Source organism: Coregonus clupeaformis, chromosome 12 (assembly GCF_020615455.1).
Source record: "Coregonus clupeaformis isolate EN_2021a chromosome 12, ASM2061545v1, whole genome shotgun sequence".
In the NCBI taxonomy this organism is placed as follows: domain Eukaryota; kingdom Metazoa; phylum Chordata; class Actinopteri; order Salmoniformes; family Salmonidae; genus Coregonus; species Coregonus clupeaformis.
This window is the reverse complement of record NC_059203.1, coordinates 36,121,690-36,139,119: the sequence shown is the minus strand read 5'-3', so window position 1 is coordinate 36,139,119 and position 17,430 is coordinate 36,121,690. Positions and strand designations below refer to the sequence as shown.

The window sequence follows — 17,430 nt, the reverse complement described above, 5'->3', positions numbered from 1 at the left end:
TGGGTGTGCACCAGCTCATGCTTTTTATTACACGTAATGTGATGTAAAATCAAATGACTCAAGTTTCTGGTCATTGAAATGGGTGATGTGTGTGTTTCCATTATATTTTCTGTGTGTGTGTTACCAGGTCCTGCTGAACATCAATAATGTTGAGGTGGTGATTGGCATTGCCCTGGCAGAGGAGTCTCCACAGAAGAAACATCACCCACTTTGGACCCACCACGCTGCGCTCCACCCTGTGCTATGGCATGCTCAGGTCTCCTACTCTCCCTCCATTCACAATCATTACAGTCAAGCTAAACACACAAAGTTCTCTCTACCTCATGCTGGCACTGTGATAATGCATGGGTGCAATACAGATTGGGATAAAGGGACCCCATTATGTGATTTCTTGATGCAACCTGTTTTGATATACACACAATAGATACAGTAGTGCTTCATGTAAAGTATGTTTCCTCTAATTGATTCATATATGTGAAAATCATATTTGGCATAAAGACAAATGTGATATTTGTGAGTCTCTCTCATTGTACAGACTTCGTAAGCCTCAGGCACCTGATGTTATACTTGATCCCATGTGTGGAACTGGAGCTATACCTTTGGAGGTAAGACGGAGAATCACATAATGTTTTGAAAAAAATCAAATTTGACTACGGTAACTGACTTTGCCTTCCATGAAGTAGTAATCAGATAGTATAGCCTACTGAGTAATTGAATGTCTCTACCAGGGAGCCATTGAATGGCAGCACGCGTTTCTACCTGGCCGGAGACAACCATGACATGGCAGTGAGCCGCACAGTCAACAACATCTGTCACATCCAGAAGAAGAGACAAGGGCAGGTGAGACAGCAAATCAAACCATACATAAGTGACTTCATGTGAATAGTCACCCCTCACAACATAGAAAATGATGGCTTTGATGTTGGATCATGCAAGACAAAGTGATGAGATCCCTTTGATCGTTAGTTGTGTTAAATCTACAGTGCATTCGGAAAGTATTCAGACCACTTTACTTTTTCCACATTTTGTTACGTTAAAGCCTTAATTCTAAAATTGATTTAATCGTTTTTTCCCATCTATCTACACACAATACCCCATAATGACAAAGCAAAATGGTTTTTAGACGTTTGCTAATTTATTTACGGAAATATAACATTTACATAAGTATGCAGACCTTTGCTATGAGACTCGAAATTGAGCTCAGGTGCATCCTGTTTCCATTGATCAACCTTAAGATGTTTCTACAACTTGATTGGAGTCCATCTGTGGTAAATTAAATTGACTGGACATGATTTGGAAAGGCACACATCTGTCTATATAAGGTCCCACAGTTGACAGTGCATGTCAGAGCAAAAACCAAGCCATGAGGTCGAAGGAATTGTCCGTAGAGCTCAGAGACAGGATTGTATCGAGGCACAGATCTGGGGAAGGGTACCAAAACATTTCTGCAGCATTGAAGGTCCCCAACAACACAGTGACCTCCATCCTTCTTAAATGGAAGAAGTTTGGAACCACCAAGACTCTACCTAGAGCTGGCCGCCTGGCCAAACCTTACAAAGCTCCAGAGTTCCTCTGTGGAGATGGGAGAACCTTTCAGAAGGACAACCATCTCTGCAGCACTCCACCAATCAGGCCTTAATGGTAGAGTGGCCAGACGGAAGCCACTCCTCAGTAAAAGGCACATGACAGCCCGCTTGGAGTTTGCCAAAAGGCACCTAAAGGACTCTCAGACCATGAGAAACAAGATTCTCTGGTCTGATGAAACAAAGATTGAACTCTTTGGCCTGAATGCCAAGCGTCACGTCTGGAGGAAACCTGGCACCATCCCTACGGTGAAGCATGGTGGTGGCAGCATCATGCTGTGGGGATGTTTTTCAGCAGCAGGGACTGGGAGACTAGTCAGGATCAAGGGAAAGATGAACGGAGCACAGTACAGAGAGATCCTTGATTAAAACCTGCTCCACAGCGCTCAGGACCTCAGACTGGGGTGAAGGTTCACCTTCCAACAGGACAACAACCCTAAGCACACAACCAAGACAACGCAGAAGTGGCTTTGGAACAAGTCTCTGAATGTCCTTGAGTGGCCCAGCCAGAGCCCGGACTTGAACCCAATCGAGCATCTCTGGAGAGACCTGAAAATAGCTGTACAGCGACGCTCCCCATCCAACCTGACAGTGCTTGAGAGGATCTGCAGAGAATAATGAGAGAAACTGCCCAAATACAGGTGTGCCAAGCTTGTAGTGTCATACCCAATAATACTCAAGGCTGTAATCACTGCCAAAGTTGCTTCAACAAAGTATTGAGTAAAGGGTCTGAATACTTATGTAAATGTGATATTTACTTTTTTTTTTTTTTTATACATTTGCAAACATTTCTAAAAACCTGTTTTTGCTTTGTCATTATGGGGTATTGTGTGTAGGTTGACGAGGGGAAAAAAACAATTTGATCAATTTTAGTATAAGGCTGTAACGTAACAAAATGTGGAAAAATCAAGGGGTCTTAATACTTTCCGAATGCACTGTATAAACTCCCCAACCCTACAGTACACCCAGGCTGCCCATAGACACGGTGCAGTGGGACCTGTGTCATCTGCCCATGAGAACCAGCTCAGTGGACATCATTATCACTGACATGCCCTTTGGGAAGAGGTAGATACCACTGTACTGTTTCAATTAACAACACTCAACGTTGACTAAACCTCCCAGATATGGGTCATTTATTAATGGAATGTATTCATATTGTTTACATGGCTGACGTGTACTTTGTGTGGTTTTCTTATACAACTGGGACCTGTATCCGCCCTGCGTAAGAGAAATGGCTTGGGTGTCCAGACCAGGCTCAGGGAAGGCTGTCATCCTGACCCAGGATAAGAAATGCTCTCTTACGTAAGACTGTGTAATTCGTGGTGGAGTGGGGTGGATAGACGTGTCTCCTAACCTGTCTGTACCGGATGGCATCAGGTAAATTTCCAGAAAATGAGTAGTTGAGGAAGTTGTATCATATTGATTTCATTAATCCACACCACTATTGTCTTTGTGAACAAACCTGTTGTGAGAGTATAGTATGGACTGAGTCTACTCTGTTTCTGGTGTACATGGGCCCTTGGCCAGATGGCTTTTCTCCAACAATATTGTGGTGTTTTAGCGTGAATGGTTTGTGCAATGAGTGTTTTGTGACGGGGTGTATCTGTCTCCCTCAGGCCATATCGAGGATTGAAGGACTCTGGCGGAAGCATCACACTGTCTGGGTCAATGTAGGTGGCCTACACGCAGGAGTGTTCCTCCTCAAACAGACCGCAGGGATCTTTGGCCAAACCCCAGAAGACGTCCAGGAAGCACTAGAAGAAAAAGCAGCAAAGGAAAAGGAGGATAAGTTGCCAAGTTAAGCCCCACCTATACAGAAATAGACTTTAGAAATGGCAGAAAAAATTACCTTTTGCCGTTATTTATTTGATGAACCTATTTTGCCAGTTTTTTTTGTTCAAGGTCCAAAAGTGAGTATGTCTCATAGGGAAGCATTTCCTACGTTTTTTCTGTATTGTTATTGACAGATGACGTTTGGGTTAAGTGAAAAAAAGTTGGCGGCCTATTTATTACAACCAGTTTCCTTTTCATGTTAAACCCCAGCGTTATAAGAAGTTGTTGTGGTACATCTGAGTGCCAGTTATATAAATGCAATTCATTAATCATCCACGGTTCTTTTAGCTACAGTAGGTAAGCAAGGCTATTGATTTACACCCCCATTGTGTTGTTGAGGGAATCAGTTGAATTACCACACCTCTCCATTCCATTGACGACTTGTTGGTAGGTTCTGTAAGATGACTCTTATGGTCAATAGAACCTGTTTCCAAACATGCCTAGATCAGTTAATGTTGATGTAATGGATGTTTTTTAATGACACTTACAGACTATACACACTCATTCTCATGCATCACCCAGCTGCATAATCAATGACAACAGTGTCTCATCCTTACATCAGTTACGTCTGCTGCTGTTGCGAAACAGATACACCTTTGATGTGACATCAGTCTACCTCTTTTTACATTTGTGAGTTTGACACATCACCACATCATCAACTGAAATAAGTGACTGCATGCTTTGTCTACATATGACAGACTAGGTACATTTCAGCTTATTTTATTGAAATATCCGTTTTAAAATGTTGACCTGAATAGCATGTAAGTAAACAGTGTCATTAATTGAGGTAAGCAACCCATGATGTAGCCAAGTACCTCAACTCCTCCACCGAGTTGAGTGCTGCCTGGAGTTTTTGTAATTAACCTCCAACTCCTTCCAGTCCCTGTGCAGTTGATACTTTAAAAAATGTAAATTCTTAAACCCTTACCATGTACCTATGTTTGTCCTCTGTTGCGTGCCATTGTTTGCTGAAACCATACTTTTTAATAAAACGTCAATCAAGTACAACCACTGACTGTTTCCTTATTGCTGTTGCTCTAAAACGGCAACTCCGCACGAATGGGATCGTGCCAATTGATTATCAATGAGGAAACAGTCGGTGGTTGTATTTGATTCACGTTTTATTAAAAAAGTATACATTTTAGTAAACAAAGAAAGGCAACAACAACAGGACACACTTAGGTACATGGTAAGGGTTTAAGAATACAACAAATTGAAGTATGGACTGCATAGTGAGTCAGAGGTTAATTTTTTTTTTTTTATTCTCTGCGCTATTGTTGACCACCGGTGGAATATCATTATTTGGGATATTATCAAGGCTAATCTGATTACAATCATACACATGGGTGGGTTTGTTTTGTTTAGGCTTGGATGTATCTGGAAATAGATCTAAGGCTCTATTCAATTCCTAACCCTGAGTATCAGCTTTATAGCACCGTTTACAATTAAAGGCAATGTTCCCGCGGTCGCAGAGACTGCATTCACGGTAAACGCTGCATATGTCGGCGCAATCGTGAAATTACCTTGACATTTTAACACCGATCTTCCGCTATATCTAGTCGTAGGCCTACGTGAACTCGTGCAGATAGGTAGATGGATGAGGCAACATGCAGCGTGACGTCGGCGAACACCCTCGAACGCCTTCATTGGATGACGACAAAATAAATAGCACTATGTCTGGTGAAGCCTGTAGTCTTAAATTATTCAGACCTATTCACTGCTGCGCACCAACGTGCAGGTACATCTTTCTAGAAATTGCGCTATGATTTGGACGATACTTTTGCTTGTCCAGGGCATACTTCTCTTATTCATACTTGTTTCGAAACGCTCCAGGTGAGTACCCTTTTCTAAAATCAATGTTCTACTGGGCTAATTTCTATGCATGCACTACATACATTAAATACGACATGCATGCTTTCTGTATTATATTGTGGACTTTTCGAACTTGTTTCCACCTGTGCACATAATGTTATTTTCTTAGCCCACTAGTTTACTTATCTAATAGGTGTATTGCCTACCCAGCATAAACTAACCCAGCATGAAGTTGTATTTACCATAAACCTAAAGTAGTCCAGATACAGCTTGATAATAACATAGCTGTATTGAACAATAGATTTAGTTAAATGAGCTGTCTGCTGTCAATTCTTTTTGAGAGGGAAGGTTGAGATAATTCTGAGATTAACCAAAAACCAAGAGATTTACTATAATAAATTAACACTTTTGATCATGTCTTTGTAATATTGTATCATATTTCACTTGGCTTAACTCATCCACAAACCACTAAACCATTTGGAACACATCAAAGCATGCACTTACTCTCTTAGTTTAGTGGCCTGCTCTATTAACCATTTACTCTCCCAAGCTGTGTTTGGAATGTGGTTAAACAGCTAGCCATGGTATAGAGCAGTGTTTACCAACTTAATTCCTCGAGTACCCCCAACATCACACATTTGTGTTGGAGCCCTGACAAACTCACCTGATTCAACTCATTGATGGCTTGATGATTAGTTGACAAGTTGAATCAGGTGTGCTTGTCTGGGGCTACAAAAAATGTGTACTGTTGGGAGTACTGGAAGACTGGAGTTGTTATACACTGGTATAGATGGACCACTTACATGAGAAATCTAAAGGACTATTTTCACTAGCTAGTCTTAAATGTAAACTTATGTGTGTCAAGGGTTCATGAAGGCACTGCTGTTTTCATCCTTGCTTACTGCTTTGGATAAACTGATGGGCTCATTCTATTATAAATGTTATTGGGAGAGTTCCGGCTTTAAAACTTCTTGGCTAAGCTGTATCTATTTTACTCACAGCTGTGTCACAGAATGTACTGATAAGAGCCAGGCATGTGTATATTGAATAGTCAATTGATTTCGGATACAGTTACTATATCAACAGACAAAATCTGTTGGTATGAACAAATATGGGTTTGAATATTAGCAGTTCAAAATTACATGTTTTTTCTTTCTATACAGGTCAGAGAAAGAGCCACCTTTAGACAAAGGAGTTATTCCATGGTTAGGCCATGCCCTTGAGTTTGGAAGAGATGCTGCCAAGTTTCTAACCCGTATGAAGGTGAAGCATGGTGATATCTTCACGGTAAGAGTGGTGATATGAAACTCATTCCTCAATATCATCTACGTAAAATGTATGTACCTGAACCTGATCGTCTATTCCTGCCTGTTCTTTCCTAAATTCCTGACTACATCGACAGTAAATTTAAATTCTTCACCATTCAGGATGAGTGTTGGTGTGTCCCACTTATTGATTCTGTGTGTGTGTGTGTAGGTGCGTGTGGCTGGGCGCTATGTGACAGTGCTGCTGGACCCCAACTCTTATGATGCTGTGATAGAGGACTCTGTGTCCCTGGACTTCACACGCTACGCACAGGTTCTCATGGACAGAATCTTCAGCCTGCGGCTCCCCAATCACAACCCTGCTGTAGAGAAGGCCATGATAAAACAGTACGTCCCTATCCTTAGCACTGTGTCACATACTCCATTCTGTGGGCCAGCCCAAAAACAGCTGTACATGCCCATTGATACGGTCAGAGAATGACACATTTAAGTTTTGACATATAGACGATTAAGGACAGCATTGTCCAGCCAATAACTGGATCCTTACACAGGTATAATATTCAACTCTGTGTGTGATGTTGCTCCCTGGCTCCACCGTAGTCTAACTCAGGCACCTCCCTGAGACAGAGAGGTGCCTGGGACCAGGGATTACCACATCGACATTCACAGATATCACTACCATCACTATGGCCTGATTAGCCTCATGTTATTGTTTATAAATGCATACTGTGTCAGAGTGCGAAGCAAATGTACTCACCTCCCTCTATGCTGTTGATTGGCACTGTTGTGGAACTATCTCAGAATATCTAGGCCATTGTGTAGGTTACAGTGCTATAGTGCTTTTCTTCTGGCTTTGTAGAGCATAGACGACAAGCTCTCTGGGCGGCAGGTAGCTTAGTGGGTAAGAGCGTTGTGCCAGTAACCGAAAGGTCGCTGGTTCTAATCCCCGAGCCGACTAGGTGAAAAATCTGTCGATGTGCCCTTAAGCAAGGCACTTAACCCTAATCCAGAACGACTTACAGGAGCAATAAGAGCGTCTGCTAAATGACTAAAATGTAAATGTAATGGATTTTCAATCTACAGAGCAGCATTGTACCCTGCCACACAGGTGTACTGCACTGACATAGCCTCCATTTTATAGTTCAGACTGATCAGGTACAGTATTTCCACAGGCAACACCTGTGTTTTATGGTGTTTTTCCATAGAGGTGTGATACTACACCTGTCTTCACAGTGCCATTACTTAGGTAAATAAGCCTTGTCCGAGCCAGAACGACCCATAGTACACCCCTGGACAGAACACTAGTCTAGGACACCATTAGGTAAAAGTGAATTACAGGTTTGGCCTTGATGACATCATATATGACGAACAGTCCTTTCTCTTGACCTTAAACCTTTGTGTCCTCAGGCACTTTGAGGGCGAGAGCCTGTCCTGCCTCAGCAGCACCATGCACCACCACCTCCAGTCCCTGCTGCTGCAAGCCCAGAGGCCCTGTCACAACCAGACCGACTGGAACACGGACGGGCTGTTCAGCTTCTGTTACAGTTTTCTCTTCAGGTACGAACGGAAGAGTTCCTATACCTCCCTCCCTTCTTCACTCATTCACCCACGCGTCCCCAAGGGCCTACGTCAAACGCCTTGGATAAACAGTTTACGTACCAGCCCATTCCACAAGCCACTTGTTTGTAAATACACCAGGAAGAATGTTTAGTCACACATGAGGCATCTAATGAAATGAAAGAGCAGTGCCACTCATGAAGCTCCTGTTCCAGGCTGCCCTTCCTGTAGAACTCCGCTGCCTACACACTTTAAAAGGGGTTTTATTTATAGCGTCGCCAGAGATGTTTGAGTTGGTCATTTAAACATTCAGCGTCCAAATGGGGACCAGATGATTTGGTCCTGACTTCTCTTAGCATTAGGCAACATCATTACTTAATAGGTCAGACACTGTGAAGCAAGGGTTCTCAAAGTTGGGTCCGCGGGCGTACTGCATGGGGTCCACAGGCAGATCTCAAAATATAACATTAATAATGTTATTTTTTATTAATATTACTAACAACAACAGATTACAATTATTTTGGCCAGATTACAATTATTTTGGCCAAGGGATATAGTAATCTACAATTTACAGTATGATCTAAACCCTGGGCAACATGGGCCTGGGTCACAGGGATATTGGTATCCACAGTACTCCACCAATTATACATTTTTCAAGTCGATATTTCTTGTATTTCCCAAAAATGTTTTGTTAACATAAATGCACTGTAATTTAAGCTTTAAAACGGCATAATGTGCAGAACTGCAGAATATTAGCTTGAAAACTGCTAAATTGTCTCCAATGCCAAGAAGAGGGCCTTTAAAAATGTCCTTCCCAGGGACCGAGACTTGGTAGAAGTCCTTGTATGCTATTTTTATGTCACTCGAGATGTGTTCTAATTATGTGGGGGTGCCTGATGAATTTACTATCCGAAAGTGGTCCCCGGCCCCAAAACGTTAAAAAAACCCTGCTGTGAAGTCATCAGGGATGAAGAAGAGGAAGATTTATGCTAAATGGGAAGTTTATACTAGTAATACCCCACACTGAACAGTTCAGGTGGCTGGGCGGTGGCCGGTGTGAAACAGGAAATGTTCCTGTTGACCTTCAGTGGGAGGATGCCACTGTGGGTAAGGTATTCGTCCATCGATAGGATGCTGATCTTAACGATCACTTAAAGCTGAAATCCTTAATGATTCTTCCATGCCTGTTTGCAATATTACAACAACAAAGAAGTTACTGCAAACAATGAACACAATTTTTTCCCCTCTGACATAATTGTGCGTGCGATAGAAGAGCACACTTATGTACTGCATTTTTTTTTGTTTTTTTCAACATGCCACATACTCACCTTCCCACTCTCTCTCCCTCAGGGCAGGGTACCTCACACTTTTCGGAGGGGAGCAGAACAACAACAGAACAGACCCCTCTGACGTCTATGAGGAGTACCGCAAGTTTGACAACCTCCTGACCAAAATGGCCAGGACCACACTGAAACCAGGTGACTTCATGAAACATTATGAGCCACAAGGTTTTACATCTGTGGAAAGGTACAGTGGCAGCTTGGCGTGGGAGTTGATCAAAAAATAGGTGTGTCCGATCTTAGAGCTTAATTCAGTTTGGATGTGGTATTATAGTTTGAATGTTTTACCCTGTTGTATTATAAAGACTGAATAGGGGAAGAATTAAATCTGTATTATCCAGATCACTTTACATGACTCAACTTTTTATACATATCATTGAGTCAGCTGGCTGTTTGTGATTTGTCATTGTATGGACTCACTGTGGTGACATCATCAGTAAAAGGGCTTTAGTTTGTTTTTTGGTTGCCATGGTGCGGTCACTGCAGTGAATTACTTTATCTGAGTGGGTCAAATGTTTGAATCCCATTTCCGACTCACATTGGCTTAATTACTCATGGTCCCTATGTTGTTTCTTCTCAGTTATACACCTGCTTCATCTACAGGCTCTATCTGATGTCCCTTGGCACACCTGTCTGTCCTCTCACTGTCACCTGTCCTTTTCACCCTCTTCTATCTGATCTTACTGTTCTCTAACTATACATACTATATTTGTTTGTACCTCCCGGCTTACTCCCACATATCTCCTGTTTCTGCCCTACCCGTGTCACTATTTTCACCTCTTTCTATTCATATGGCATATTTGTGGATCTGTCTTACCTTGCATGTCACACCTATAACTCACTCTTCATGTTTCTCATGTTCATGTTACCCACCTCTCCCACCCGTATCTGTGTTTTAATGATTATGTCACGTGTATCTATCTATCGACACTTGACTCACTAATCAAGGTAGCTCAGTCTGATCTCATCTGTTTTACCAATGTGTGTGTCTGTGTTTACTCTTGACTCACCTGCCTGTGTGTTCCTGTGCGTGTGTGTCAGAGGAGAAGCGGACCGCCCAGAAGGTGAGGGGGCGTCTGTGGGAGCTGTTGGCCCCGGTGGGGCTGGGAGAGGGCTCCGGGTCCAGCCCCTGGCTGAGAGGCTACAGGCACCTTCTGCAAGAAGAGGGCACTGACGAGGAGACTCAGAGGAGAGCCCTGCTGCTGCAGCTCTGGGCCACACAGGTGAGTCACAGTGACTCCCCCATCTCACCTCCCCTCCCTAAGAGGAGTAGTGGCCTTTTTATTGTCACAAATCAAGCGCTGCCCAGCTATTTAAAGCTGTTCTGAATAGGTCTTGTGAATGATTGGTGAAAATCCTTGTTCCATTGCACCCATAGAAAAATTCCTTTCTATTCAATAGCTTTTTGGAGGTGGGCCAACAATGATACCTAGTAATACAGCAGCATGTCCTCCTGGCTAGCAGCCATCTTAAACATTAAAATGTTCCAATACAAAGACACTCGCATGCCAATGTTAGATGCTAGACTCGATTGGTTAGGGTTGTTACCCTTTGTGGAATTCAGCTACCCACAAGGTGTGCCTCTCAAATTCTGATTCTACTGTACCAGTTTTTCAGCAACACCTTACACTTTGTCCAACCATTGTAGAATACATTTGTGATAAGTGATTTATTTTTGAAAGACAATAAATAAATACTAGCACATGCTGTTCTTTAAGATGAATACTAATGCTGTATTCTCAACCATTGGAGTGTATGGAAAAACCCTAGAACAGTTAGACCTTATTTTAGTGTTGTTATCTTAGAGGGGACAGACATCCTATCCCTATGTTAGACTACTCCCAGTGGGCTCCAACTAAACATGGCCTCAGTGGGATTTTCTCAAGCTCTCTTTGCTGCTAGAATTGTTGTCACAGAGCTACTATGGTCTGCTCATCCTGCTCTAGCAAGGACTTCCCTACTTAAAGATGGAAATGGATGTAATACTAATCTTTACCACAAGCGTGCACTAGTAGCCTCTTTATGGACTGTAGATAAAAGTGCCTGATGCCAGCTAAACAGACACAAAGGTGTCTTCGGGTATATCTGAACACATTATGATACCAAGTACATTCTGAGTACTCAGCTCCTGCTTAGCATGGTTGGGGTCAATTCCATTTAAATTCTAGTCCGTGCAGGAGGTACACTGAAATTCCAATTGTCTTCAATGCTTTTCAATGAAGAATATTCTGAATTGGAATTTGGTTTACTTTCTGAATTGAAATGGAATTACCCCAACCCTGCTGCTTAGACATTTTACTTCACCCATTGAGCACTGATAACTGCATCTACAATTTCCCACAGACACATGATCTACCATCATCATGCAACCCTTGATTGTCATTTTTCAGTTCCCCTAAGAATGTAGTGAAGAACATAATGTGTTACCACAAAAATAACTTGTATATTGTATGTAACTCCTAGATAGTGTATAGTGTAGCATATTACATGGCTAGTGCTGAGCGATTAACCGAAATGTCGTTTTTTTGTTTTTACAACTAATTGACCGACGTCGGTTCAATTATTTGAATTCCATTTCCTTCTGGTTTTTTCTGTGAGCTCGATGTACAGCTTCTATAGAGATAAATCAGATCGAACTTGAACAGTGCGATGGCGTTGTAGTGGTAATTAACTACAATGACCATAATCCATTATGCACCTGCTTAAACTTGTCCGGTCTGTGCGAAACAAGAGAACACACTATCGAGAGGGATAGAAAGTGGAGTGCTTCGTGAGCCAGAAAATACATTATCTAAGTGATTGGTAGTTGGCATTCAGCAGTCATAAAAGTATGCCTTATTTCCTTTTTGAAGAACTATTAAAATAGTGATTTTGTCAGATCGCATAGAGCAGCTCTATATGAGATGATGACTTGGAATAAAAGAATAAAGTCATCAAATAAAACAAATATTTGTATTAAAGTAATGTGAATAAATTATGGTAAATGAGTGATAATCAGTAATGGGCAGTCACTACCATCATGGGACTTTTGTTAATTGTTTTATTCTGTGTTACAGCTTTCAACTCACACAATGCATAGTGCATTTAATGTCCAATCTTTTTTTATTGAAATCAAGAAACTTGATAGTTTTTTTAAATAATCGAACCCAAACCAAACCGACCCCAAAAAGCACAAATCGCTCAGCACTATACATGGCAAACATTGTTTAGTCTGGAGGTGATGTAAATTCAGTGGTCTTTCCACTCATGTACAAACACAGACAGATGGCCAGGATAGCCCAGTGTGCCCTCGAACACTCCATATTGAGTCTCTTTGGTGTCTAATGGCTTTCCTTTTAAAGTAAACCATTACAGCACTTACCCCCTGACAGTAGCCAGAACATGGTTCTCTATCATAGACACAGGAAAGGAACCGGTCTAATTCATTAGGCCTTGTGATTTAACTATATTAACAAGTGATGGTTGCCCCTATGAGAGAAAATAGTAAGAGCTGGCATGTGGTGTGTAATGTTCTCTTATCCTGTTACTTAACTGCTACCTGCAGAGTCTAACTGAGAACCATCGGAAAGGGAACTCACTGTGCCATTGTCTTCATGTCAACCTTCATTTGTTGCCAGGGTAACGTTGGACCTGCTGCATTTTGGCTGTTGGGTTTCCTGTTGACAAACCCTGAGGCCATGAGGGCGGTGAGGAGAGAGTTCAGCAGCATCTCCGAGCAGGACTCTGCACAGTGTCCCCTACTGGACCGGCTGCAGCACACGCCTGTGTTTGGTGAGTGTTTCTTGTTTACTGGGTCATCTGCACAAAGACAAGGAGCTTCATCCCTATGGGCAAATGTACCCTAATGAACAGAGTATTTCTGTTTTAAAATCATGAGGGAAAAGAGGGTGGGTGGGTGGGAGGAGAGATTGGTTGTGTGTGTATATATATATATATATATATATATATATATATATATATGTGTGTACCAATCTAAAGTTTTTCTTTATTTTTATTATTTTCTACATTGTAGACTCAAAACTATGAAATAACACATGGAATCATGTAGTAACAAAAAAAGTGTTAAACAAATCAAAATAAATATATTTTATATTTGAAGTTCTTCAAATAGCCACCCTTTGCCTTGATGACATCTTTGCACACTCTTGGCATTCTCTCAACCAGCTTCATGAGGTATGCGTTTGAGCCAATCAGTTGTGTATACAGAAGACAGCCCTATTTGGTAAAAGACCAAGTCCATATTATGCAAGAACAGATCAAATAAGCAAAGAGAAACGACAGTCCATCATTACTTTAAGACATGAAGGTCAGTCAATCCGGAAACGTTTCTTCAAGTGCTGTCGCAAAAACCATCAAGCGCTATGATGAAACTGGCTCTCATGAGGACCGCAACAGGAATGGAAGACCCAGAGTTACATCTGCTGCAGAGGATAAGTTCATTAGAGTTACCAGCCTCAGAAATTGCAGCCCAAATAAATGCTTCAGAGTTCAAGTCACAGACACATATCAACTGTTCGGAGGAGACTGTGTGAATCAGGCCTTCATGGTCGAAATTGCTGCAAAGAAAGCACTACTAAAGGACACCAATATGAAGAAGAGACCTGCTTGGGCCAAGAAACACGAGCAATGGACATTTGACCGGAGTCCAAATTGGAGAATTTTGGTTCCAACCGCCGTGTCTTTGTGATACGCTGTGTGGGTGAACGGATGATCTCCGAATGTGTATTTCCCACCATAAAGCATGGAGGAGGAGGTGTTATGGTGTGGGGGTGCTTTGCTGGTGACACTGTCTGTGATTTATTTAGAATCACCCAACCTCAACCCAAGTGAGATGGTTTGGGATGAGTTGGACCGCAGAGTGAAGGAAAAGCAGCCAACAAGTGCTCAGCATATGTGGTAACTCCTTCAAGACTGTTGGACAAGCATTCCAGGTGAAGCTGGTTGAGAGAATACCAAGAGTGTGCCAAGCTGTCAAGGCAAAGGGTGGCTATTTGAAGAATCTCCAATATAACAACATTTTGGTTTGGTTACTACATTATTCCATATGTGTTATTTCATTGTTTTGATGTCTTCACTATTATTCTACAATGTAGAAAATAGTAAAAATAAAGAAAAACCCTTGAATGAGTAGGAGTGTCCAAACTTTTGACTGGTACTGTGTGTGTGTGTGTGTGTGTGTGTGTGTGTGTGTGTGTATATATATATATATATACACACACACACACACACACACTGTTCCCAGGTGAGTGGCCACACATACAGTAGTCTTTGCCTGTGACCCTAATAAGCTCAATGACTAAAGGACCAGGGCAGATCCACCTGCTCAGGCCCTGAAAGTTGCTCTCAATTATCTAATGGCTCCCATGTCACCATCAACAGGTGCTCTAACCTCCAGTGCAAATAATGACCACATAAGGAAAGTGCCACTAACCTGAAGATAGAAACCTGCCTTGAGCCCTTTTTTAAAGTGTAACTCCTCTTCAGGGACTCCTCAAATGAGAATGACCTTGGCGAATCTATTACGAGGACATAACCCCTGTATGCTTAATGAGTCTGTGTACATTAGTGTTCATCCTCTTCTTTTCTTTGTCCTCCCCCCTCCCAGACAGTGCCTTAGAGGAGACGCTGAGGCTCAGTGCTGCCCCCTTCATCACCAGAGAGGTAGTGCAGGGAAAGACCCTGCACATGGCCAATGGGCAGGAGTACCAGCTCAGGAGGGGGGACAGAGTGTGTCTGTTCCCCTTCATTAGCCCTCAGATGGATCCTGAGATCCACCAGGAACCACAGGTATGGATGTCAGTTGCCTCTCACACATGAACAAAGAATAGCTCCCTAATAAGTTACACAGCTGTGTCATTGCGTTGTCCTTCTCCACCCTACAGTACCAGCCAGTTCGTGGAATACACAGGGAAATTGTAGTAAATAATTGGGTAATAACAGGCTAATATTGCCATATGATATGGTTGTGTGCAGCAGGAAGCGTGGGGGAACAGTCATGTGTGATCATCATTTGTCAGCATGAGCTGGGTTCACTGCTTTACCTCCCTGCGTTTCCTGTCATAGAGATTCAAGTACGAACGCTTCCTCAACCAAGACGGATCTGTGAAGAAGGACTTCTTTAAAGGAGGGAGACTGCTCAAGTACTACACCATGCCATGGGGCGCAGGCACCAACGGCTGTGTGGGCAAACGCTTTGCCATCAGCTCCATCAGACAGTGAGTGTTTGAGTGTTCCTTGTCTTAGGGGGAGGTCAGAGATCCCCACTTCACCCAAATCAAGGACATTACTTAAATCTGGTATTGATTATCTCACCTTACAGCAAATGCCATTAAAGGAAGATGGAAGGCTTAGCAGCTGTCTTTTACTAAGCAGGTGTCTATGCAAGATTGGGTTACAGTGACATGAATTTCACTGCTATGCAAATTGAACATGCCAAAAGATAATATAAATGGATTCTGCAAAAACTGGTGTGTGCAATGGTCAATGTTACAGTTTAGGCACGTTTGTAGTGTATTATGCCAACAACTCACCTATTGTGTGTCTATCTGTGTGTTCAGGTTTGTGTACCTGGTGCTGTCTCATCTGGATCTGGAGCTGTGTGACTCAGAGGCTCAGATGCCAGAGGTGAACACCAGTCGCTTTGGGTTTGGAATGTTGCAGCCTGAAGGAGACCTGGCCATCAGATATAAACCTAGACATTCACATTGAAGACAGGGTGTTGATCTCTCAAACCAGAATAATTTCAAAATGTTAATGACATATGTCCATATAATGTCTTGTATCTATTTTTGTATCAGCACAAATGTACAGTGTAATGTTATTTATCTTTAATTGGAATGTATATATTTCACTTTAAAATAATCATTTCATAACAATAACATATTATTTTTGTTCTAGACTATTTTGTTTGTAAAATAAGTTGTATCAATGATTAACCTGGCTCCATAAAACCAGCTTCAAGTGTTTAAAGTGCATTACATATACACTATTGCACCACCTCATTAGTAAAACATTTTCACAACATAACATACATTTGGAGCTTATCCCAGTGATTAAATAGTGTTCCAAATCCCCTCCAGTCCCATGATGGTTGTGGCCATTGCATCAGGGAACTATTTGGTGGATGCTTTGAGAGTAATTGGGCAGCTGGTGCTCTTTAAACAGATCAAACCACACATTTGTCACACTAACCATGTTTCCATCCACAGTATTTATGAGAGTGAAATCATACCTATTTTATCATAATAATCAGCTGTGATGGAAACAGGAAATGTCGGTACATTAAAAAAAAAAAAAATGCCGACATAATTTGTTCGTTCGACATGGTGGGATCTTTATGTCAAATTCATTATGGCAGAAATGGCGGTGGAAACGCCTTTATACGAAACGCCTTTATACTGCAAATATTGATATAACTATCATATCGAAGTGAACTTGGAGTCGCACGATGATATGGTGTGTGGTCCTCCCACTACGACTCAGGAAACCATGCAGTTTTTTAGGCTACATGTGGAATAACTTGAATTTCACAGGGTGATGAAAGAAAATGCATGGTGATATTGATGTTCCTTTTCAATAAATATCTAGGGTCTTATTCTAGTGACATGATGATAGATGCTTGGCTACCGTTTGACAATACAAATATTCTTGCTCTTAGACTATCCACAATAATCTCATGTAGACTAGCCTACCCGCACTGTAATTGCGAGCTGTTGTCTAGAGCGCATGTGCCAAGACCATAGTAGTCACATTTACTATTTAATGCAACAGTTTTTGTGACAAAACTATCGGTAGAGTTGAAAATGCGATGGAAACACATTGAACTTTAGGTTTTGTCATCCGAGACGTCATTAGGAATCTAAGCATGGTACTTTCTAAAGTTAGGTCTACCTTTCCACTCCAGACAGAGTAGGCCCACCGACGCAGAACGTAAGTTTAACTGCTGGTTACATGGCTTAACCCAACGAGAGGTCACAAGTGTTTCCCTAGAAGCTGTCTGGGTATAAACATCTTCTATTGTACAAAAAGTGAATAGTTTAA

The 17,430-nt window shown here is 41.9% G+C and overlaps 1 protein-coding gene across 2 annotated transcripts; it reads left to right on the top strand.

The window, feature by feature from the left end:
- The first annotated feature begins 2,646 nt into the window (after positions 1–2,646).
- LOC121577574 (prostacyclin synthase) lies at positions 2,647–16,607 on the top strand. Of its 2 annotated transcripts, XM_041891300.2 has the most exons (11): positions 2,647–2,960; positions 3,200–3,380; positions 6,392–6,515; positions 6,705–6,880; positions 7,901–8,050; positions 9,401–9,528; positions 10,432–10,613; positions 13,008–13,161; positions 14,996–15,177; positions 15,454–15,605; positions 15,948–16,607. In XM_041891300.2, the coding sequence occupies exons 3-11, from the start codon at positions 6,486–6,488 to the stop codon at positions 16,096–16,098; spliced, it is 1,305 nt and encodes a 434-aa protein (XP_041747234.1). In that variant the 5' UTR covers positions 2,647–2,960; positions 3,200–3,380; positions 6,392–6,485; the 3' UTR covers positions 16,099–16,607. The 2 variants fall into 2 exon arrangements, with proteins under 2 accessions (XP_041747234.1, XP_041747233.1); XM_041891299.2 differs by lacking the exons at positions 2,647–2,960; positions 3,200–3,380 and adding an exon at positions 4,948–5,249.
- Positions 16,608–17,430: the final 823 nt, after the last annotated feature.

Coding starts and splice junctions, on each gene's coding strand:
- LOC121577574 (XM_041891299.2), top strand. CDS start 5,179: ATGATTTGGACGATACTTTTGCTTGTCCAGGGCATACTTCTCTTATTC. Junction 6,881..7,900: donor GAGAAGGCCATGATAAAACA/GTACGTCCCTAT, acceptor TTGTGTCCTCAG/GCACTTTGAGGGCGAGAGCC. Junction 10,614..13,007: donor TGCAGCTCTGGGCCACACAG/GTGAGTCACAGT, acceptor ATTTGTTGCCAG/GGTAACGTTGGACCTGCTGC.